Source organism: Mastomys coucha, unplaced genomic scaffold, assembly GCF_008632895.1.
Source record: "Mastomys coucha isolate ucsf_1 unplaced genomic scaffold, UCSF_Mcou_1 pScaffold5, whole genome shotgun sequence".
NCBI lineage: Eukaryota > Metazoa > Chordata > Mammalia > Rodentia > Muridae > Mastomys > Mastomys coucha.
Window position 1 is genome coordinate 81,893,994 of NW_022196911.1, and position 25,842 is coordinate 81,919,835.

Sequence of the window (25,842 nt, forward strand, 5' to 3'; positions counted from 1 at the left end):
GCCTGACTCTGCCTCCTGAATGCTGGAATTAAAAGCATGTGCCACTGCAGGGCTTTTTTTATTTTTAAAAAGTTTTGTTTTTAATGATTTTGTATTTTGATTTACACCATAATATACTTGAGACCAAACAATAAGTTCTTTAATTATCCATATCTCAATTTTATTAGAAGCAGATACGATTCACAATAAAAAATGCAGGTAAAGGCAGGCATGGTGGTACACATCTTTAATCCCTGCACGTGGAAAGCAGAGGCAGGATGAACTCTAAGTTCAAGGCTAACCTGGGCTACAGAACAAGTTCTAAGACAGTCAGGGCTACACAGAGAAACACTGTCTAAAAAACCAAAAAAACAAAAGAGCACTTAATTAAAATAAAAAGAATTATTCATATCCAAGGGATTACATACCATATCAAGTTTATATCACAATTTTGAACCTTACATTATTTTTCAATTTTCTATTAACCCCCAACAATACTAGTCTTAAGTAAATAGCCCATATGTAACAATAATTGTCTATGAGATTTTAGACTTACTTCTAAATTTTCATTTGTGTGTATGTTTCTGCAGAGGCTAGAATAGGGCACTGGAGTTATAGGTGGTTGCAAAGAGAGATTCAGAATTACAGATAGTTGTGAGCTATCCTTTGTGGGTGCTGGGAACTGGACTCTGGTCTTGTGAAAGAGCAGGAAGTGCTCTTAAATGTTGAGTTATCTCTCTAGCCCCCTTTTATTAGTTTTGTAAGTAGTTTTTCAAGAAATAAATGTTTTGTCAAAAATGAGTTAGAACTGTAAATGCACCTCTTCACTTTACCATTATTCTACATGAAAGCAGATTTTATTTAAATTCAAAAATACGTGTAATATGATTTCAGCAAATAATTCAAGCAGCTTCTTTTTTGTGAGGACTAAAGCTTCAAGCCTCCAATTGAGGTGAGGTGGAATACACTTGTAATCTTAGTACTCCAGAGGCTGAGAAAGACTTTAAGGCCAGCCTGGGCTACATGGTGAGTTGAGCCAAGACTAAAGGAGACCCTATCTCAAAACAGAACAACAAAAAAAGTTCAACAACCAACAACAAAGACCTTATCAGCCGGGCAGTGGTGGCGCACGCCTTTAACTTCAGCGCTTGGAAGGCAGAGGCAGGCGGATTTCTGAGTTCGAGGCCAGCCTGGTCTACAGCGTGAGTTCTAGGACAGCCAGAGTGAGTTCCAGGACAGCCAGAGAAACCCTGTCTTGAAAAACAAAAAACAAAAAAAACAAAAAAACCCCCAAAAGACCTTATCAAAGTAAAATCCTGTACAGCCAAGGAAACAGCCAAATAAAAACAGCCTACAAGGATTAATGTGTTGAATACATAAAGAACTAAAAAAAAATTAAACAACGAATTAAAAACCCAGTCAATAAGCAGACTAAGGAAATGAACAGGCAGTTCTCAAAAGATGAAGTGAAAAGTCCATCTTTCTAGCCATCAGAGAAATGCAGATCAAAACTACACCAAGATTCTATCTTACCCCAGTCAGAATGCCAGTCATCAAGAATACAAATAACAACAAATGCTGGCAAGGAGATGGAGAAAAGGGAGTCCTTCCACATGGCTGGTGGAAATGCTACCCAGCTCACTTACTACGGAGATCAGTGTGGAAATTTCTCAAGAAACTAAAAACAAATCTAACACAAAGCCCAGCTATCTATATAAAACTCCTAGGTATTTACCCTAAGGGTTCTGAGTCAATATATCAGAGATACTTGTATATCAATGTTAACTACAGCATAACTCACAATGGCAAAGATGTCAAATCACCTAGGTGTCCACAGACAGGAATGGAGGAAGAAAATGTGGGACATGTATGCAATGCAATTCTCTCAGTTATTAAGAAGAAACTATGTTACTTGCAGGGAACGGATGCAAATGGATAATCATATCAAACAAACTAAGCTAGTCTTAGAAAGATAAATGTTGTATGTTTCTCTTACTTGTGATTCCTAGATTTTTATATATAGTTACATAAAATCATAAATACATATGTAAAATGAAAGTAGAAGTGAAACTATCTGGAGAAACATAAGAGACAAATAGATAGAAGGCGGGTGAGAAAAGTCAGGGTAGGAGGTGTGGGGAAATACGTTAAACATGTAATATTTACCTATATAAGAATCAAATTAAATTAAAAACATTTAAAGTTCAAACAACCAAATAAAAATGAACAAACAATCATCTAAAGGCACTAACTAATAATATTAGGAAAGCATTCTTCAGGAAAGTAAACACACTTTCCTGGTAAGTACTGAAGAAGAGTTCTAACTCTAGTCAGAGTTAAACCCTGGCATTTACAGCAGACCCAAGCTGGAGACAAAGACTATGCAGGGGAGACACTTACTGCTCAGCTACACTGCAGGGTAAACACTGTTATCATTGTATCACAATATAAATTCCAACAGTCTGAGCTCTCAGCCCAGCCTAAGACCTTGTAATGTGGGATATTTTGGCTATGATAAAAGGAGTGTAACTAGTTTTATTTCATTTGGCATATTTTCAACATTTCTGAGACACCAGCTCAACCAAATATAGAACATTTTTTAAATGAGGGAAAAAAGTTTTTGCCATGAGTTAAGAAGCCAGGCTCCCCTTTAAATAATAATATTTTTAAAAAAGCCCATAGAAACAGTTTTCAATTGTTACTTTCTGTTACATTAGGATTTAACCACAATAATCTATCGGGAGACAAGAACTAAGACATAGTAATAGCAACATAACTTACTTCATATACCCTTCAGGACCGCTTCTGGATAAAATACTTTTTTAGAGCAATCTATTAAAATTTGTGTTATAAACCGTAGCTGCTGAAATGACACCTGACCATTTGAAATTTAAGAAACAGCTGGGCTGGGGCTCAGGGATGCCTGTCCAGTACATACAAGGCTCTAGATTCAATCCCCAGGAAGGAGACCACGGAGAATGTGGGTATCTTCTCTTCTTTACATAGTCACCACCATTATTTAAAACAACTTAGCCGTGGCTACTTCTCAGAGTACTTAACTGGGTTTTTGGTAATTAAACATCCCCATGTAAATCCTTTGACAATAATGACACAAAACCATCTTAGTCAGAATGGAAGTGAGGTCTCTGTTTTTCATTATCCAAACAATTTGTCAAGGTAAGAGCACAGAGCAAAAGAAGAAATTTCTATTTTTCTATTTAAAGCACAACAGTTAATTCTTTAAGTTATAAAGGAAATTACATTGTTCCTATTCTGGAAAGGACTTAGTTTAAAATTTTAATAGTGTCATAGGCATTACAGCAATTTAGTTAGGCTAATCATGCTAAGAGATTAGATAAACATACAAATGCTTCAGTTAGCAGCTTTGAAAAATTCCACCACTCAAGCTATTGTCTATTCTGAGGGAAACAGAGTTGCAAATGCACATGGCTTGCGGACTGTGAATAACCACAGTTCTCCCCAAAAACTTCTTTTCTGAGGTTCCTCTCCTGTAAAAAAGAGGAAAATGATTTCTGCCAACCTTACCTCATTACAGTGCTTGAATAAAAAGTCAATGAACATGAAACAGGAAAGCATTACATACTGAGTGAGTTGGCAAAGGCCCCCGTGGTGCAAGCCAGCAGTAATCCTTGCTATTCAGGAGGCTAAGGCAGGAAGATTCCAAGTTCAAGGCCAGCCCAGATAAGTTAGCAAGAACTGAAACAACAAAAGAAAAAGGAAGAGAGGGGGAAAAGGAGGCAGGGGTTGGGGAATATATTTTAGGATTAGTGCTCTTGCCTAAGGTGTGTGTAAGGCCTAGGTTCCATATTCAGAATAAAGGGGAAGGGAAAACAAATGTGTTGAAGCCTTTATTTTTCTCATATTTTCTAAGATCCAATAGAGATTTTCTGTGAACTTTATATTTAGTTGTAATACACTGTTGCATAAACATGAAAAAAGTCATAGGATTATGTATGTTATATAGTTATTGCCTTAGGCTCTTCACCCCAAATCAGGGTTTTAACACCTAATTATTTAACTATACTACTGAATATACATTGATTATTTTAGGTGACTTATAAATTTCTTTAGTTTATGAACTGATTGTGCTTACATAAAAAAACAATGAAAATAGGTACATTGTCAGACTATATAGAGAACATTGTTTAGTTTTGAAACATCTATTTCTCAGTAACCTCTGCAATTGTTCAACAAATGTCCTGAAAAACTATGGCTTATATAGATACTCTCTCTTTAGTATGTTTTTACTTTTCATTCAAGTATTTTACATTCTACTATTTCTCTTGTAGAAGTCTCAAAACTAGTGGGGAAAATCTAGAAATCACAGCTATGCAAAATGAAATATTTTATGTGTGAAGAGAAGCTCCATGGCAGAACATGTGCTCAGCTGAGGGATATTCACACTCTAGCCCCTGCATCTCTCATGCATACACAAGAACTCTGTAATTATATCTTATGCAGAAAAGCAGTATGAAGCTATAAACAGAACCATAAGCTCTTAAAAGAATGAACTATGTTAAGAGGCTTCACTAAGGGGAATGAGCAGTATTTCATTCAGCACGTTACAGAGATCTATGTTTACGTATGTTCACAATTATTAATTCTTTGTAGAAAAGCAGGAACTCTTACGGAGAAGCCTTGTGAAAACCGTATATATGATATAGTAATGAGCATAATAACACTAGGGGATTTGGGTGACAACAGACTCAAACTCAGAGTCACATTTTGCAAGATCAAGTTTGTATGTGTGTGTATGTGTGTTTTAAAGATTTATTTATTTTATGTATATGAATACACTGTAGCTGTTTGCAGACACACTAGAAGAAGGCATCAGATCCCATTACAGATGGTTGTGAGCCACCATGTGGTTGCTGGGAATTAAACTCAGGACCTAGAGATCAGTGCTATTAACTATTGAGCCATCTCTCCAGTCCCCAAAAGATCAAACATTTAAGAAGACAAACAAGAAAAGATATAAGTGTAAGAAAAACTGAAGCTAGCAAGAGAGTTCATGCCTATAACCCCATCAGTCTAGCTCTAGAGGCTAGACAGGAAGATTCTGAGTTCAAGGTATTCAGTAAGTGTTCTCTAGCTCCTCATGAAACACACACACACACACACACACACACACACACGCGCGCGCGCGCGCGCGAGCCCTGTAAAATGTTAAAACTCAATTTACTAACTCTGTAGTCCAGGTGTTAATGAAACAGAGCACCATTGCTGTCTCTATTCCTATTATATCCAAATTATCTTCTAAAATAAGAAACTGGAGATACGGCTCAGTGGGTGAAATCATTTGTCAAAAAGACCTGACAGCCCGTCTTTGAACTCACACAAGGTTGGATGCAGTGGCTTGCACCTGTAACCCCAGTGCTCTCACAGTGAGATGGGAGGTGGAAGCCGGGTAGTGGTGGCACATGCCTTTAATCCCAGCACTACTTGGGAGGCAGAGGCAGGCGAATTTCTGAGTTCAAGGCCAGCCTGGTCTACAGAATGAGATCCAGGACAGTCTGGGCTACAGAGGGAAAACCCTGTCTCAAAACAAAAAAAACAAAAAAACAAAAACAAAAACAAAAAAACAAAAAAAAAAGAGAGAGAGAGAAAGAAAAAGAAAGAAAGGAAGAAAGAAAGAAAGAAAGAAAGAGATGGGAGGTGGAGACACCTGAGGATAGCAGGCTTAGAGAACATGACACTGAAGCAGAAACAAGAGAGACCCTGTTTCAAAAAAATGGAAGGCGAGAATCAACTTTAGAAAGTTGTCCTCTGCCCTCCACATGTATGCCATGGTGCACACACATGCAAGACATACACACAATACATAAAAATAAACAAAGCATTTAAAAAGACCAAAAACCAGAAAAAAGGTCTTTAATAAATAACTGCAAGTTTGATTTCTAAAAGCTATTATTTTCTGTTATTGTCAGGAGTGTATGAATTCCATGTGAGTATGGAATAAGACACACAGAATAGCATTTTGGAAACTTGAGTTTTTAAAAAGTATATAAAAACCAACTCTTAACTTTCCCAAATTAACATGAACAAGAGAGAAAGGGTGTTTAATTCAGCTATGTTAAAATAGATCTCACCCCAAATCCCACATAGAAAATGCAGATGAACAACTGATAAATGGTTACACAGAAAAGTGGAAGTTCAAACTGATACACTCTCAGAGCCTCTTCTAAAAAACAAGCCACTTTGCCTGTGAAAGCACAGAAGCACTCCATGGAGCAGGGGGTTTACTAACTCTATTGGTTAAGGAACTAGTACAGAAAGCTGTGAAAGAGTGTACCCATCTGTGAGAGAGACGAGACAGGGTTAGGGACAGTGCCGCAAACTTACAAACTGTCTACTTGAAAGGCTGAGGCAGGAAGATTCTGACTTCAAGGACAGCCTTGGCAACACAGCAAAAAAAAACCCTGTTCCTTATGGCAAAACTATGGGTGTGGTGAGTAAAGCTCGTGGTAGAGCACTGGCATGAGGGTTAGGTTACATCCCCAGAAATGCAACCAAAGCCATAAAACAAAGGGAAGATACCAGGAAACCAGTGATCTGGCACATGAGATATGCAAGTTGAGGCAGAAAGGTACCAAGTTTAAGGTTAACCTGGGCTACATAGACCAGTCAGAAATTAAGAAGTGTGAAGGATAAACAGTATTATTACTTCTCAAGTTTAAGACAGGAAAGGAAAACATTGACTTTACAGTCAATAAAATGAACAATATTTTTAGTCACACATACACATTGTAAATTGCTCACTTTAATTCACATGTACATATTCTAAATGTAAAGGACTGGTGCTCAACTAAATTTTGCCTACAAGAAGCTATTTGCAACATGGATGTACTTTTGTGTTGTCTCTGGCAGGAAAGAGCAGGAGATGGGTTACTGGCATATAGTGGGTCAAGGCAGAGATTTGACTAAAGATTATACACTGTAGTAGCCAAAAGGTGAACAGTGCCAAGGTTGATAAGCTCTGATATCAAGGCCATAAATCCACTACACTGATACAGTAGAAAAAGGCATTATGAGTTACTGTACCACTATACTCCCTTGCATACTGACTTTAAGTCCTATAGTTAGAAAGCATTACACTATCATCCAAGGCTTTAAACAATTATCTATTTATTTTATGGAGCAGGCTGGCCTTGAACTCGAGATCCTCCTGCTTCAGCTCCCAAATTCTAGGATTATGGGAATGGTACCACACTTGTTTTTATCAAACTATTAAATTCAGTCAAAACCAGGAAAATTAATATCGTAAATAGTGATACATTATTACAACTTATGTTATTTGATACTTCAAGATTTTTATAACTGGAAAACTTGAGTGGCATACCTGAAGCCCTTCTATGTGTCTGCAACCTATAGTTTAGAAGAGATCATCTGTCATCTTTTGGCTAAGACTGTGTAACTGAAATCCACAACTCAAATTCCTTGCTGAGGGACAGGACTACATTTATTTTTCGAGAAGTCAAAAACCAGTTTCCTACTTCCCCTTGAGGAAAGGCTGCTAATTATGTTGTGTCAACAAATCAGTGAGAACAAAAGTCTCCATCAACATAAACGTGCCCATGGCGACAAGTGAGCCTAGGACTCAGGCTTAGTCTGAGACCAAAACCAATACACAAAGTTCCTGTGTTTGCAAAAACATCAGATGAGTGAAAGAAAATAAATTAAGAAAATGTCGAACTCTCAAATACTGTTTGTCTTTATCCCTTTAAAGAATACAGACAATTGATCCAGAGGATGAGGCTCTGTGGCAGTGCTTGTCTATTGTGTGGAAATCCCTGGGTCCAATCTCTAACATGGAGTGGGAGGGGAGAGGAGTAACCACAACAACTCATCTATTTATTTTATGGATCTTGTGTTTTGTTTGTTTATTTGTCTTTCAGAGGCTGTTGTTTTCTCATTTTTACTGCCCAGGGTAAATATACAAGTGGTTCAGCTTAGGTTGCTTACTTAAAACTGTTTGTTTGTTTGTTTGTTTTTAATTTAAGATATATTTATAAACTGCTTTCCAATTTTTTAGTCAAATTATCTTTTTTTTTTTAAAGCTACGAAAACTGAGTAAAAGTAAGGTGTAAATAATTCAGACCAAACTCACTCAGCCTAAGAGTTTCCAACCATTCCAACTACAAACTGTTGGCTTCCTAAATGTTACTGAGTTTAGTATTACAGTGCTTTAAGTTTATATACATGGCCAACCCCCATGGGGAAGCATATGTTGTTATTGGGGCTAGATCCAGGTGGGTTTCTACATCAGATGCTACACTATAACCAGAACTCCCGTCTACTCTGACCTTAGGCTCTGTTCCTGGATCGGGTTTCCCATAGTACAGAATAAAATCCCAAGTCCTGAAACTGGCATACAGAGCCTTAGGTGTTTTGGCTTCTAAATGCTTCTCCCAGCCTGGGTTCACAGGCCATTGTCCCAGTTCCCCAAGTCTGTGCTCCTGCAATTCCTAGAAACTGTCTCCTCTCCTCTTTCACCTATGAGGGCCTTAGCAAACGCTGCTGCACTGAGAGTACTGCTGTCCCATCTGTTCACCTACACCATTCCTACCTTCTTTCCTGTGTCAGATTAAATAACACTTCCTCAGGAAGCCATTCCTGACCCATAAAGACCTGCTGTAACATTCTCATAGTTCCTGCACTTTCTCTTACATCCCTCACCACAGCCTGACTTGTTTCTTACTTTCACGTCAGTATTCCTTGCTAGACTGTAATCTGCATGAGAGCATGAGACAAGGGGCTATAGACATAGTGTTACTGTGCTCCCAGAATCCATTATAGTAGTTTTGTTTCTTGCTAGGTTAAAGAGAGAGTAGGCGGGCGGGGGAGGGGGAGATTGTTTCATTATTCTGACTTGTCTTATAATGTGAACAGTTCTGTCGTAATCTGGTATCTATGTCTATATCACCAATTTGAGATGTGGGTGACTGAAGTTTAATGTTGCAGCTCTTGTAATTGTAAATTGCTAATGGATTTGTTTCAGGTAGCCATTTAAAAGGCAGCTGTGCTATATGTGACTTAACTGCATTAAAAGAAGACTTTTTTTTTAAAGTTATGCTTTCCTACAACTTCTACTTACAGAAAAGTCTGGGTTCCCTCTCATGCCTCTCAAGTACTTGAGACTAGTGCACAGAAAGTTTTCCTTTAAACTATTATATGATTAAGTATGTTCTCACAGAATGATCAGAAGCATCTGGGAAAGGTGGAAGTGAAAAAAAAACCCTCACTGGGAAAGCCAGCTTACTGTTCGCTCCTCAGAGTGGCCCATTATCAACATTTCATAGTGGGGTTCTTTATTCCCAGGTCCCTAAAGAATGAGTAATAAATTATGACTTGAACTAAACAAGTCACACTTGGCTCCAAAATGAAATTTTCCTACCTCTACTTTCCAGTCCCCACGGTGGGAAGAGGAAATCCTGGTCACAGCCAACGAAGCCCTAGTTTTGGCTCTAATATCCATTTTCCTGTCTGTCTAAAAGCCAGGCTCAGCTAGGGAGGCAATGAAGTCTTAGGCCAGTATTTTAAGCTCTATTTAAATTTTTTACTTCCATAATCTTCCTTAAACTTAAGAAAAATTCGTATCATAAAATTAATGTCATTGCCTTCTTTTTCTCGTTCAAATCACTTTTCTAACTCAGACATGGACCTGAACTTTAAAAAATGTGAATTCAAATGAAATACAGAAAACATGTAGAGGTTAATCTGATTCATTTCTATTTGAATATTAAAAGATTTCACCTATAGATAGCTTCCATTATTTCTTCATGATAAATGGCATCACAAAAATATAAAATTCTAGTTTAGAGTCCAGCTAGTTTAGAGTCCAGCAACTTGAAGTAGTTTTGAAGGATGTAGTTATGAGACTCATTATGGCAGCACACTCCAAGGTGACAAATGAGTGTGCACATCAGTGCATTCTCGAGTGAGAGCAGGTAAGCACAGGCCAAGGAGTCTGGGTTACCTGACAACCACTCTCTCGGCATTGTATGCCAAAAGAAAGGAAATTAGTGTCAGGACCAAAAGCTCCTGAGCTGACTGGTACGAGGAGGATTCTACAGACCTTGCTGGAGAGGACCTCCAAGACGGCTCTATAGAAGTGACACCGAGGAGGAGTTTCTAAGAAACTGAAGTGGCTCCTGAGTTCTAAGGAATCTCAGTTGAATTCTGTCAATTAACCTGAATGAGCTTGGAAGTGAATCCTACACTACAGCTGAGAATGCAGTCTGTGGAAGCCTGAGAAGAAGGCTCAGCTAAACCAACATCTTCAATGTAAACCATCTGGCAGATTCTAAGACATAAACAGTCAGAATAACACAATGAAGAATCCTTGAGAATGTGCTTTAGGAGGTAATAAAGACTGGTGTGGTGGCACAAATTTTTAATTCTGATACTCAGAAGGCAGATGCCTGAGTCTGAGGGAAGCGGATCTACATAGAAATTTCCAGGCCCATCAGGGCTACACAGTGAGATTCTGTCTTTAAAAAAAAAAAAAAAAAAAAAGGGGGGGCTGGTGAGATGGCTCAGCGGGTAAGAGCACTGACTGCTCTTCTGAAGGTCCTGAGTTCAAATCCCAGCAACCACATGGTGGCTCACAACCACCTGTAACGAGGTCTGATGCCCTCTTCTGGGGTGTCTGAAGTCAGCTACAGTGTACTTATGTATAGTAATAAATAAATCTTAAAAAAAAAAAAAAGTTATCCAATTCTAAGTGGTTGTCCTAAAACAGATTCATACAATAATACTAAACAGACTCAGGTTACACTTGCATATCTATTTGCACATATATAAAACAATAATAACTAAAGAATGTGAGGCCATGAATTTGAAAGGGAGTAGAGGGAGAATTTGAGGGGTTGGAGGAAGAAGATGTAAGTATATTTTAATTTTAAAAAAATAAAAAGTAATAGCTGGGCATGGTGGCACATGCTTTTAATCCCAGCAGTTGGAAGGCGAGGCAGGTAAATCTCTAGTCATAACTCTCAACATAAACACTAGTGAAATGACTGAAACCTACTCACAGAAGGAAGACGGAGGGGAAAGTATAAGGATTGAAGTCTTAAACATGGTGATTAATAGAGAGCACAAGACGTTTCAGATTTTAGAGCATTTCAGATTTTCAGATTAAAGATGCTCACAGTAAATTCTTTAAATTATTCTAAATCTTAAAAAACTGGGATAGTGAGATGGCTCAGCAAGTAAGAGCACCAACTGCTCTTCCAAAGGTCCTGAGTTCAAATCCCAGCAACCATATGATGGTTCACAACCACACATAATGAGATCTGACACCCTCTTCTGGTATGGCTGAAGAGAGAGCTACAGTGTACTTATGTATAATAATAAATAAATCTTAAAAAAAAAAAAACCTTGGGCTGGAGAGATGGCTCAGCGGGTAAGAGCACTGACTGCTCTTCCGAAGGTCCTGAGTTTGGATCCCAGCAACCACATGGTGGCTCACAACCACCCATAATGAGATCGGACGCCCTCTTCTGGTGTGTCTGAAGACAGCTGCAGAAAATTACGCTGGAGCGAGTGGGGCCGGAAGAGGTCCTGAGATTAACAGCAGCCACACACATGATGGAACACAGTCATCTGTACAGCTACAGTGTACTCATACACATAAAAATGAAATAAAATAAATCTTTAAAAAAAAAAAAACTTAAAAAACTCCAAAATGAAATATTTTTGGTCCCAAGTACTTTGAATAAAGAGTATTCAACCTCTTGATGTACTACAAAGCAACTGAACATTAAAAGGGCAACAGTGAAGGATTTACAGAACAAAAAGCACAGGACAAGAAAAACAAGCAATGCCAAATCCTTCCACACTGGCAGCCACTTTAAATACTCTGTAACTAGCCGGGCGGTGGTGGCACACTCCTTTAATCCCAGCACTTGGGAGGCAGAGGCAGGCGGATTTCTGAGTTCGAGGCCAGCCTGGTCTACAGAGTGAGTTCCAGGACAGCCAGGGCTACACAAAAAAACCCTGTCTCAAAAAACAAACAAACAAACAAATACTCTGTAACTGAATGACAGAGACTGGCAGAGAAACTGAAAGAAAATTTTTTCTACCACATTTTTTTTTGTCTACAGAGAACTCACTTTTGATGTAAGAAAGGATTTTATTTTGTATTGGCTAGAAAAATCTACTCGCTAACGATCATACACCTACATTTAAAATTTGTATAAAGAAACAAAAGAAAATATTAGAGGCAAACTTTTCATGGCTTTGGATTTGCTAGCAGTTTCCTTAAATAGTAGTTTGACAGAATTTCACCAAAACATGGAATTTTTCTATTTCTTTCACACTCCATTGTGGCATACAAATAAATATTTTCTAGAAACTGGCACTGGCCAGTGACACTCTGTAGATGTGTGATCTACAACAAATAATTATTATTTCAAGTCACTAAATTTAGATTTGTTACACAAGACTGGTGGAGACAAATGACAATGTGAAACATACTCTCCTCTACAACTGATATTGCTGATAAGGAAATATTCCTGGAACTAGGGAGATGTTGTGGTGGTTTGAGTACACCTAGCCCAGGGAGTGGCACTATTTGGAGGTATAGCCTTGTTGGAGTAGCTGTGCCACTGTGGGCTAGGGCTTTAAGACCCTCCTCTTAGCTGCCTGAAAGCCAGTCTCCTAGCAGCAGGGGTAGAACTCTCAGCTCCTCCTACACCATGCCTGCCTGGATGCTGTCATGCTCCCACCTTGATGATAATGGACTGAGCCTCTGAACTTGTAAGCCAGCCCCAATTAAATGTTGTCCTTATAAGAGTTGCCTTGGTCATGGTGTCTGTTCACAGAAGTAAAACCCTAACTAAGACAGATGGTAAAGGTGTTTGTTATGCAAGCAAGATCTGAGTAGGAATGCCTAGCAACCCCACAAAGAGTCAGGCATGGACACACATGCCTGCTATGCTAATGTTGGGGACACAGGTAAATAAATTCCTAGAGCTCTGGGGCCAGCCATCATAGCCAAAACAGTGAGCTCCAGGTTTAGTGAAAACCCTATCTCAAAAAACAAAAACAAAAACAAAAACAAAACCCAAAAAACAAAAGTTGGAGAGTAATAGAGGAAGACACCTGATGTCTTCCTGTCTCTTCTGCATATGCAGACATGGGCATACACACTCATTTGTGCAAATACACCATACCACACTCAAGAAGGAAGAGCAAGGGAGGGAGGGAAGGAGGGAGGGGGGGGACAGTAAACAAGACTAGGCTATTGTTTGAATTAAAGTTCCCCAAAGGCCAGAATATTAAAGGCTTGTTCCCTGGCTTGTGGAACTTTTGGCAAGTTGTAAAAACCTCTAAGAGGTGGGCTTAGGAGAAGCTGCGATAGCTAGAGGTGTCCCCTAGTATGAGAACATACTGGGGCCACGGGTCCTTTCTCTGTGCTTCCTCCCTGACATGACATTCTGCCTAGCCGCAAGCATAAGGTACTGAGGCCTAGCAAACATGGACAGAAACCTCCTAAACTGTAAGTAAAACAAGCCTTTTATTCTTGGAAGTTGCTTATCATAGTGATGAAAAGCTGATTAACAAGAGAAAGAAAGTATTAAGTTTTGTGTGATGGCAAGGCCCAGAATTACATTTCTTGGAGTTGAAGGAAAAAATAAATAAAGGATATTGTCTTATTAAACATTTTTTTCCTTTTTTTAAAATTAGATGTTTTCTTATTTATAATATCTCCTTTCCCAGGTCAGCAAGGTCAGTGGAGAAGACATTCAGCTGTGGGCCACAAAGGAAAAGTAAAGGCAGAAGAGAGAAATCTCTCTGTGGTCCTTTTGAAGCTGGTGTATTTTTCTATTACTGTTGCCTTTGGATCTCAGACTGCAAGCTCTTTAGCCTTTGGACCTCAGAATCTTCATGAGCCATTCCTGGGGTAGGAGATGGCTGGCCTTTGACCTTGGATGGGGCTGCATCACTAACATTTGTAATTCTAAGTCTTTCAGCTCCATGAACTGAGCCAATCAGCTTGCACGTGGACTTTGTGACGCTTTTAGGCTAGCTTCTGTAATCAGGTGACTGAATGAATACAGATGCATGCAAGTACGTATGTGTGTGTATATACACGAACACTTACATGCACATTCTTTTATCAATTGCTTCCAAGACTCTGGAGAAGACTAATACATCCTCTTAGTACTTACTACTACAAGGAAACTTAGGATAAAGCTTAGGAAGCTGTGATAATGAAACAAAACTTATTTGTTCTAGATCATCGGTTCTCAGCCTTCCTAATGCTGCGACCCTCATGCTGTGGTGACCCCCAACCATAAAATTATTTTTGTTGCTATTTCATAACTCTAATTTTATTACTGTTATGAATCATAATATAAATTTTTTGGAGATAGAGGCTTGTCAAAGGGGTTGTGACCCAAAGGTTGAGAAAACTGGTCTAGATGAAAATAACTGCTTTAGAAATGACTCCTCTACTTAAACCAAGAGTAAAATTTGAGCAAAATAAAGCAAACATTTTCAGGGCATAGATGTCAAACAACACAAGCCTTATTCAGGAGACTGGGGAACTCATTAGGTGGTGTCCACTATTCCCAGCTCCCTGTCTGACCAGTTCTCTGCCTACAGCACATGTGCTCTGAACTACAAGTCCAGTCCTACTGAGCTCAAGTGGAAGAGACTGGAAGGAATTTGAGCAGCTGAAACTGTGAGTCTACAAGGCAAGGCACTAGAGAGCTAGATATAGAAAGGGCTTTTGAATCCTTAGGGGATCCTGTGAATGTCCTGCTAAGAGCTGATGACACACAAATCGTGGGCCTCTCCAGTGCCATTTCTGACTCAGAAAATCCTGATAGAGACTGGAGGGGGAAAAAACGCCATATTTTCATCAAATTCACAGATGATATTGATGTACCTGATAGAAGCCACACTTTCAAAATTACTATTGTTGTACAAAACAGTATGCTAAAAGTAAACATTTCCTACCAAAATATTTCCATTCACTCAGATTCTCCAGAGATTTGGATATCTGAGGATACAAGAAAAGCATATAATTGACTCTACACAAAGCATGTAGCTAGACCTTCTCAAGGCTTTGACGGCTTACCTGAAGATCCTTCACATTTGGGAAAGGAATCCCCACAGTTATGACAGCACGGGCATTATCATCTGAGAAATCCAGACCCTCGCTCACCTTGCCGCGACAAACTGCTATGAGAAGGGCTCCATCTTAAACAACAGAAATTACACATTTTGAAAAGTGCACTAAAATTCTCTGAAATTGTTTAGTATTATCATAGTATTTCTTTTAGTGATTTAAAGCAACCGTGGATTGCTTTGAGACATGGTTTTAAAATCTCATAATCTTTTAATAAAGAAGGAACAAAATTAGATGGAAATGTTAGCAAGTCAATTAACAAGCTGTGCATTTAAAGTTCCCTATAGCCAGGAGTAGTGGCACACACCTTCCATCTCAGCACTTGGGAAACAGAGGCAGGTAATGATACTCGGTAAGGTTGCGGCCAGCCATGACTACGAACTACTAAGCAAGTTCTAGGTCAGCCAGGGTTGTCACAGAGAAACCCTGTCTAGAAAACCCAAAGGAAAAACAAACAAACAAACAAAATAAATCTGGCCTCTTTTCAACATTCCTCCTGCCTTGGCTTCTGGAGTGCTGAGACTGCAGGCATGTACCACTGTGCCCAAAGTTTTTGTTTGTTTTTTGTTTGTTTTGAGACAGGATCTCAGTATGTAAACCATACTGGCTTTGACCTCTCAATCCTCCTATCGCTCTGATCCCCAAGAACTGAAATTACAGGCTCCCATACTTGGTTATAACCTTGTCATTAAATGTATTTACTTGCTGATCTCACAGAGGACTCGGCCTCAGTTTCTTACTCACATGGTACCTCACGGCTGCCTACAACTCCTGTTCCATAGGATTCAAGGCCCTCTTCTGACCTCCTTGCACACTTGTACATGTGTGCACACACACCTAATCAGGCCCATATATATAGGATCATAAAATATGATCTCTATAAACTGATTAACAATCATATAACAGTACTCTCACTGTTGCATTGTTCCTCAATTACTGCTATTAGCTTCACATCCAACTCTTGTAAACGTGACAATAGAGTTTAATACTCTATTGTTTGAGACAACATTAGAAGTACAGCTGGCTTCAGTGTGCACCCTCCTCCCTCCACTTCTTCTGAGTGCAGAGATTACCACCAAACACCACTATTCCTGGGGTTTTAAGAACTTAAGTTTAAGTAGGGAGGCAGAGGCAGGTGATCTCTGTGAGTTGGAGGTCAGCCTGGCCTACATAGTAAGACTGCCTTAAAAAACACAAAGCTAAAAACGAACAACAACAAAACTTGCTGAGTTTATCCTCCTTGGTAGACTGTAAGCACAAACTACATTATCTGTATAAAGCTATAGATCTTACTTGGTCAGTGAGGAAGGCATTTACATGTATCCTACCTTCCTTCTTAACCTAATAGTTCAGGTAATAAAAGGTTAAATGTGGCTTAATATTAGAATACATTCCTTTTTGTTAACCTACTTTCTTTTTACCTAAGATTTTAAAATACAATTTTCCCAAGTACAATTCACTTAAAATATAAACAACCTTTTAATAGCACCAATTTCTCCTTACTTTATAAATTAAGAAGCCCTTCTGCTGGCTGTGACACGGAATTATTTCACATTACCCTTTTCTCCTTTGAACTTGATGGCGTCATAGTACACCTGCAGCAATTCATCAAAATCAGTTTTTTCTCCTCCTTGGGGTTCTGCAATGACTGTCTTCACTGACTCCAAACTATGCCATAAGCCAGTGAAAATCCAACGTTCTCTTAATTTCTCTAATAGCTAAAAAGAAATAGAGAAAATTAATTCTGCAGTCTAACTGACCGAAGACTTTTATTCGTAAATTATAAATGTCACCAAACCCAGACACTATTGTGGATGCCAAAAAGTGCTTGCTGACAGGAGCCTGATATAGCTGTCTCCTGAATAGCTCTGCCAGAGCCTGACAAATACAGAGGTGGACTTGCAGCCAACCATTAAACTGAGCATGGGGACCCCAATGGAGGAGCTAGGGGAAGGACTAAAGGAGCTGAAGGGGTTTGCAACCCCATAGGAAGAACAACAATATCAACCAACCAGACCCCCCAGAGTTCCCAGGGACTAAACTACCAACCAAAGAGTACACATAGAGAGACCCATGGCTCCAGCCATATATGTAACAGCTAAAAAAAATCAAATTCAACCTATACTATAATGAATACACATTCTAATAACATATTGTTAGATTAAAAATAAATAACAGCCAATGAAAAACCCAACCTTTAAAATAATCTTAAAAACATGGACAGCCGGGCGGTGGTGGTGCACATCTTTAATCCTACCACACTTGGGAGGCAGAGGCAGGTGGATTTCTGAGTTCAAGGCTAGCCTGGTCTACAGAATGAGTTCAAGGACAGCCAAGGCTATACAGAGAAACCCTGTCTCGAAAAAGCAAAAAAAAAAAAATAAAAATAAAAAAAAAAAAAAATGGACAAGAGAATTCAATAAAATGTATGCAATCTTTAAATGTGAATGATATAAGCATCTACAACTTAAGCAAAGCAAGAGTAAAACTTGGAAATGTATCAATAACGTATAAAAATTACTCTTAAAATCTGAACATGAGTTAGGCAGTAGTTTCAAATGGTAGAAAATGAAATACTGCAAATGCAAACAAGCAAAAATGAATAAAGAGCTATGTAGAATAAAAGAACAAAAGCCAATTGAAGAGACAATAAATTAAAGTGAGTTGTTTTAACCACTTCTGAACGTCATGAGTTCTATTGTGGGCTAGTTATTCCAATTTAACTACGTACTAAGAAACCAACTGAAATTCTCTAGCAGACAAAACTTCATCAGTTTTAATGAGATAATTTATTGTTTTTATAAATAAAATTTAAATGAATATAAACCAAATTCCCTATCACTGCTATTTACTCAATGATCAGCGTTGATCAATAACTTAAATTCATTATGTTAAAAAATTATAGGGCTTTCATTGTCTAAAAGTATTTTCTATTTGAAATGTCTCATAAATAGGCTGCTGGAATTTAATTTTTGAATATGTACTGTTTTGAAATGAAAATCTGTGTTCAGAGTTAGAAAGTATGAGAACCCTCTTGACAAATGCAGAGAAACAGTATATATGGAGGGGTTAAACTAGGTCTTTAACTGGTGGAAAAAGATTGATATTAAAAAAAAAAAATCAATGAAGTATAGAACAGCAGTAAATTACTTAACTTTTTCTGCTGAATAGCTAGCATAGAGCTGGATAAAAAAAATCATCTCTCACGTAAATGAAATCAGAGGAAATGTCTGACAGGTTTCTGCCGACAGTGGAATTTAATATGGTAACATACTATTTTCTTTGAATTTGAAAATAAAGATAATATTTCATCATTGATTTCTTGACTCAGAGATAATAACTACTACCAAACTTCAGGTCGCAAGTGTTCTAAGATCTTGACCAAACTCACTCTACTCAGCTGAGACATTTATACATGATACACAGTTAGGTCAGAAGAGATCTATTTAAAAAGAAAAATTCGAGAAATAACAAAGAAGCAGTCAATGCAAACTTTTCACTTAAGATTTTTTTTTCACATTATAAAGAAATAATTCACTTGTATCTGGTGGTACAGGCTTGCAATTCTAGACACTAAAGAAGCTGAGGCAAGAAGATGGTGAGTTCAAAGCCTGCCTGGGTCACAGGAAGAGTTCAAGGTCACATAGGGCAACTTAGTGAGGCCTGTCTCAAAATAAAAAGTAAGAAAGGGGCTGGAGATAAGGCTCAGAGGCAGAGTGCTTGCTCGCCACGTTCCAGACCCAATGTCCAACTGCTTGTACCACAAAACAGAACAAGAGAGTGGTGTTAAAGACTTGACTGAAAAATAAGCCCCTGAGCTCACTGACATATCATAGTTTACTGACTGCATTTGATTTTAAACAAAACTGTCAGAGTACCCTAATTACATAACTAAGACTAACTCAGAGACTAGGTGAGGGCAGGAGAACAGTGCACAGCAAACACAGAACACATGTCTCCAGTTCGCATGAAAGCTTTAAAGCTTTATTACTGGTGAAAATGTTATAACTGGAGCACACTATTTACCTTCTGCAGAAATTACTCTTGAGCTGGTGAGCTGGCCAAGAGGGTAAAGGGCTTCCTGTGCAAGCCTGACTGTCCAAACTCAAGCCCCAGCAGCCAGGCGAGAGGAAAACAGACGGATACTCATCTCCATACACTTACTGTGGTATATGCATGCAGCGTACATAACACACACATATTGCATTACATACGTGCATACACATGCACAGACACACACATCACATCACACACAGAATAAAACAGCACATCACACACACATACGGCACATCATACTTAGGTAACACAGCTCATCACACACAAACACACACCACATACACACAAACTACATAACATTATACACAAACACTACATAAAATTATCTTAAGAAGAAAATAATACTCAAATTTGCTTTAGTTAAACTGAAGAATTTTTTTTAACCATCTAAACACAACAAAGAAGTTACTACACTGTCTTTTGCTTTTGTTTTTGTTTTTTGGGGGGCAGTGCGAGGGATAAGAATAGAGAAAAGGATGGTAGAGAACCAGAAAATGAGAAAATAGTACTAGCATCTTGCTTTATCTGTTCTTTGGACTTAAGGTTAAAAACAGGATCAAAGTGAAAGGCTGGGAAAATATATTCTTAAGAAGCATTCACACAATCCACACCAAACTAAACAGACAAGTTAAAAACTATCAGAGATGAAAGAAAGGCCATTCTGTAAGGATAAAAGGCCAATTTCCCAAGAAAATATAACAAGTACACATTTATATAAGCGTACATAAGAAGACCCAAGTATTTCAAGTGAATATTGACAACCTACTCCAATATGATATTAGCAGGAGACTGAAATACCCAAGCTTCAACAAATCATAAGATATCCAGACTGAAGACAATGCAGACAGAAGGTCAGTAAAGAAGTAGAAAACAAGAACGACCCCACAGTCTGCAAAGCTTATGAGATACATGTATTCTGAAATGTACATAGCCATTATGTGTCAGGTCTCAACCCAAATCTTAATGAATTTAACCAGAGCCAGCAAGGTGGCTCAGCAGATAAAGGTGCTTGCCTTTGAGCCTGATGACTTGGATTCCATTGCATGGTAGAGAGAAAGAACCAATTCTTTAATGTTGCCCCCAGAACTTCACACACACACACACACACACACACACACACACACACACACACACACACTTTAATAAGACTGAAACGACATCACGTGTTTTCTCCGATCACAAAAGAATGAAACTGGAATTCAACAGAAAACTAAGGAATTTAGGAAGACGTGGAAATTAAACAATATACTTCCAAACAGTGAGCATGAGTTAAAAGAAGAAATTAAAAAGAAAATTATGAAATTATATTGAAATCAACAAAAATAAAACACAACGTAACAAAAGTAAGGAACACCAACAACAGGGTACTTGGGAAAACGTGTACAGATGACACAAGTGTCTGCATTAAGAGGAATGCCACCCCATGGTGCAGCTCTGCAAGTCTAGCTGCTTGGGTGATTGAGGCAGGAGAATGGCAAGTTCAGTGTCTGCCTGGGCTACAAAGTGAGACTCTCTTAAGATAACAAGTTTTAAAAGTGCTGTGCTCAGTGGTAGGACACTTAACCTAGCATGTCCAAAGCCTTGTGTGTGACACATGGCACGACAGAGTAAAAACATTAGTCAAAGAAAGAAAGTAAAGATTATTAGAACAGAAATAAAAGAGGATTAAGAAAATGTCGAGTAAATGAACAAAAGTGAGTTGATTTATAAAAAGATCACCAACATTGATAAATGAATAAGGAAAAAATATAAGAAAATTTCTTTAAAAAAACATAAGCAAATATGAATCCACAGGGTGAATAACAAAATTAAACACATTGTGTAAAAAAGTAAATAATATGATTTTACTTAAACACATAAACACTGAAAAGAAGGTCCTATTTAAGAAGAAAAACATTAGATTTCACATTTGTGTGTGCATGCATACAGATGCCATGGTACATATGTGCAGTAGGAGGAGAACCTGCATGAGTTGACCCTCTCTTTACACCATGTGTGTTCTGAGGATTCAACTTAGGTTGTCCTGCTTTATCTGCTGAGCCATTTTGCTAGCCACTATATACTTATTTTAAGAGATAAAATTGGGGCTGGAGGGATCACTCAGAGGTTAAGAGCACTGGTTGCTCTTCTAGAGGACCCATGTTCAATTCCCAGAACCCACATGTGACTCCTATTCCTGACTCCCTTCTCTGGTCTCTTAGGACACTAGGCATGCTGGTAGTACAGACACAGACACAGACACAGACACAGACACAGACACAGACACAGACACAGACACACAGACACAGACACAGACACACACACACACACTCACACACACACACACACACACACACACACACACACACAGAGGCAAAATATCCAAACACATAAAAATAAATAGGTCTTAGAAAAGAAAACCTTCCTTCTTATGATCACTGTACATTTAAGCTACCAGCAAATCCTGCTAAAATCACCTAAGAATCATATTCAGGCTTTAAACATTTCTCATTAGCTTTGCTCCTACCATGTCACCAATTTACCAATCTGTTACCCTGTTTTACTAGATCTTGCTAAATTGTTACTTTGTTTCTTCTTTTGTTTTCTGAAGTCACTCTTTCCCCCAACAGCATGCAGTACATCCTTTAATGAATAAGGTAGGGATAGACAGAGCTCTGGTGGCAGGAAGCTTGTCTAGCACACTCAAAGTTTAAACCAGAAATAGTGGGGCACACCTAGAATCTAAGTTCTCAGAGGCAGAGGCACAGGAAGATCTGAAGTTCAAGGTTATCCTTATCTATACGAAAGTTCAAAGCCATCCTGGGACACATGATACTGCTTCAAATAGAACACCAAAACGCAAGTCAAGCCTCCAAAGGGTTCCTATTGGACTTCGAGTCAAATGCAAACCCTTCTTGCACTATGGCTTCACCACACTAGCCTTTCCTACGACAAGGTTCTGTCCACATGAACATTCCTCCAGCAATCCCAACTGTTTCCTTCCTTCCCTCCCTCAGACCTCCTCCTTCAAGGTCACCTTCTCAAACTCCCAAATCATCCTATCAGAATTACAAACCATCTTTCTATATCCCTAGAATTCTTTTCTCATTTACTTTTCTACTTTTAAGTATATCCCTTGAGCTGCTATAACAAATGTAATGGACTAAGCGACTGAATAACAGAAATGTATTTTTCAGAGTCTTAGAGGGTGGGAAATACAAAGTCAAGATGTTAGCCAACTTGATTTCTAGAAAGGAAGGGCTCTCTTCCTCTCAGGCAAAGGGCCTTCTTTACATCCTCACATGGCCTTTTGCCTGTGCCTAGGCAGAGGAGGGCAATGAGCTCTCTGGTGCCTCTTAGTACAAAGACACTAATGCTATGAGACCAGAGTGCCATCCTCAGGTCTTCATGTGACCTTAAGTACATCCTTAGAGGCCTGCCCTATCTCAAATGTAAGCACACTGGGGTTAGGGCTGCCACATGGGAAGCTTGCTAGCACACACTCACTCAGTCCACATTGTTATCTACCACAGCAGTATCTTACACTTTACTTTCACCTCCTCATCCCTGGAAATGTAAGGTGATAAGCTTTCTTTCTGTTTAGCTCACCAACGACTGTCCAGTAACTAGAACACCTCACACAAAGAAAACGTTCAATAAACAACTTAGGTGAACCTAATAAACCAACCAAATTCAAATCAATGACCGATCAGGAAGGAGAATAAAGAAAGGCAAAACCAAAAACCAACCAAATGACAAGCACAATAAAAAAAAAAAAGCCCACAACTACAAAAACATAGGCCAAAATCTTCAACAGAAGAATATTCAGGTGATTAGTAAGATGACAACAGAGCCATTAGGGAGGAGTGATACATTAAAGGACAAGCTCAGGCTGGAGGTTTTTGTTGTGAGCTCCATTAGCCTTTCGTCTTCCATCTTTTACTCCCTCCCCTTTTCCTATCTTCTCCCCCAACTACTTTCTCTTCCTCATTTTTGGTTTCACTAAACAAATCCTTAAGTCTACAGCTTTTCTGCTCTCATCACAGGTGACACTCGAAGAACGCATGTATACGGCTCAAGGGACTCTCTCTTGCCGACTGGACACAAGGTTCGATTGTTCGCTCTCTCAAACAGCTTAAAGGAGAGTACTCAGACCTGTCTCTCAATTTTTCAGGCTTACTACACAAGAGGGGGAAAAAAACAACACAAGGTATTTCTGAGTTATACAAAGTAAATACCAGTCACACACACAGACTAGCTGACACAATGATAGAGACAATTTAGTTTAGCAACTGGTGCTCACATTGCTTGGATTTATTAGCATTAGAGGCAAGTTTTTGAAAAGTCACATCTCACAAATTAAAAGAATACTTTGGAATGCCTGTGTCTTATCTGGACATTGTCATTTCACTTTTTCAAGCTTCTTAAAAACCAGTATGCCACTAGGGAGGCAATAAGTTAGAATCCTGTATTTGTTCAACGTCCATAGCTTTTATGCAGTACCAGATGTTCAGTACATTAATAACGCACTAGCACAGAGTCTCTTTTTGAAACTTTAGAAAGTGCAAATTGCATTAAGACCTCTTTGCCCTCGTTATTGGTATTGTTACAATCCTAGCCCTTTGGAAATGGTTTTTGGCATGTGTTTCTCTCCCTAATATTGCCATGGACTCACTTTAATAGCCAGTACTCAAGTCCTAATGCATTTAATGGTCCTGCCTAAATAGACTATCCCACATAATCCTATTCATATCATTTGTTCCAAAGGTAAAATATAATCATATTTTTCCATCGGATGATGATTCTTTGACACTCATTTCGAGGGGTATTAATATATGAGAAATATTTGTTCTTTTTTTTCAGTTGATATATATCTATGGGTGGTATGTTAGAAATAAGAGTATTTTAAATACTAATAAAGATGAAAAATTAGTAGTGTTTCTAAACAAAATGTTGTTACTGTAAAATAAGCACAGCCTTAATTTTTTAGCATTCAAATGTAAAATATAAGAAGCCTCCAGGCATTTTTATGTAAGCATCTCCCCATGTGGTTATATTTGACTTGGGATTTTTTTACTTCAACATTTCAGGATTAAATGTTGATGAATGCTCATACAGTTAGTAGTATACCTGGAGAAAAAAAATATGGGCAAATACTACCCTGAAGTGAATATAAGATTCTCTGCAGTTTTTGGCAATCTAAACAGAAACAAAAGATCCTGAAATAGTCTGAAAAAAAAGTATTCTTATTAATGTGTTAAAAGGCCAAGGAGTCTGAAGATGTTAGAAGTGTACTTCTGAGAACAACTGACTTTATATTCTCTAACAGATATAAATGAAAGCATAGTATTCATAATGTGAACTTAAAAAAATAAACAAATAATATTTAAGAAGTAACTCATATTTCTTGGAACAATCTATTTAATTGAAATTTCTTGAACAGAAACCTGGAATCTATAGCTATTTATGCATGGAAGAAACTTATAACTCTTTGAAAAATGGATTCTGAATGTTTGTTGAATCATCTATATATGGAGTAAACATATGATTAAAATGTATATATTTGACCATTTTTGTTATTTTAAGAAGTGATGACTTAGTAAGTATTGGATAAAATCTAGATGAATAAATTTATTCACACAAAAATCAACTGCATGTTTGATTTTGTAAGGAGATTAAGGCAAAGCTAAAAAGAAAAATCAATTACTTATCTACAGTCCTGTACAAAGACAAGAACTAATGTTAATTAGAATAAGACAGTTCAGTTACATTGTGAGAAATAACACAGACTTTAGGTGGAGAAAAGAAAATGAGTGAGAAACAAATACTGCAACATTTCTTAAGTTACTACTGTCAGATACTGTTAGGCTGAATCTGCTGCAAACCTACACTGTGCAGCCTTCAGGGACAATCGAGAAAGCTTCATTTTACATTCTAGAAGACTGTAACAAAAAATACTGAAAATATCATGTGATAAAAAACAGGCGAGGAAGCATGCAAAGCATCGTATAAATAAAGAAAACTGTGAGCCATAAAAGATATCAGCAAGAGAAGAGACGAGGCTTCTGCAGAATAACCAGGACAAATCAGAAAATGGCAGTCGCAGATTCTAACCACGGGGCCCAAAGGCTCAGGTGCTGAAGGCTCAGTTGGCAGCATGTGAGGCAGCGAGGCCTAGCTGAAGCATGGAGGTCACTCCTATTATGACCTTGAAGAGCACACTGGGACCCTGAGCCCTTCTCTTCCTTGTCTTTGCTTCTCAGATGCTATGAGGTGAGCAGCTTTCTATCAAGTGCTTCTGCCATGAGGCCTTGCCACAGGCCTAAGAGCAATCTGGCAAAGTAACCACAGACTAAAACCCTTGAAAGCAGATTTCCTCCTTTAAAACAATCTCTCAGGTATTTCACCACAATGATACAAAGCAATTACACACCAATAATTATCTTGAATACAAATGAATTCAACTAAAAGGTCATAGGAGGGGGTGTATAACAAATATGACTCAGGGCTCAGAATGGTGGGGTATGTTTTTAATCCCACCAGTCAGGAGGTGGCAATAGGCAGCTTCCTATGAGTTCAAAGCTCTGTTGAAAGAAAAGAAAGGAAGGAAGAAAAAGAGAGAGAAAGAGAGAGAGGGAGAAAGAAAAAGAAAGAGAGAGGGGGAAGGA

General features: G+C 38.3%; 1 protein-coding gene across 5 annotated transcripts in view; it reads right to left on the reverse strand.

The window, feature by feature from the left end:
* Brip1 (BRCA1 interacting protein C-terminal helicase 1) overlaps nucleotides 1-25,842 on the reverse strand; it is a 140,867-nt gene that overhangs the window by 33,214 nt on the left and 81,811 nt on the right. For all 5 annotated transcript variants that reach the window (XM_031351260.1, XM_031351261.1, XM_031351257.1 and 2 more), the window contains 2 exons: nucleotides 16,698-16,857; nucleotides 15,089-15,210 (listed from right to left, as the gene is read on the reverse strand). In XM_031351260.1, coding sequence (XP_031207120.1) covers nucleotides 15,089-15,210; nucleotides 16,698-16,857 — 282 coding nt within the window. The remainder of the gene's footprint in view (nucleotides 1-15,088; nucleotides 15,211-16,697; nucleotides 16,858-25,842) is intronic.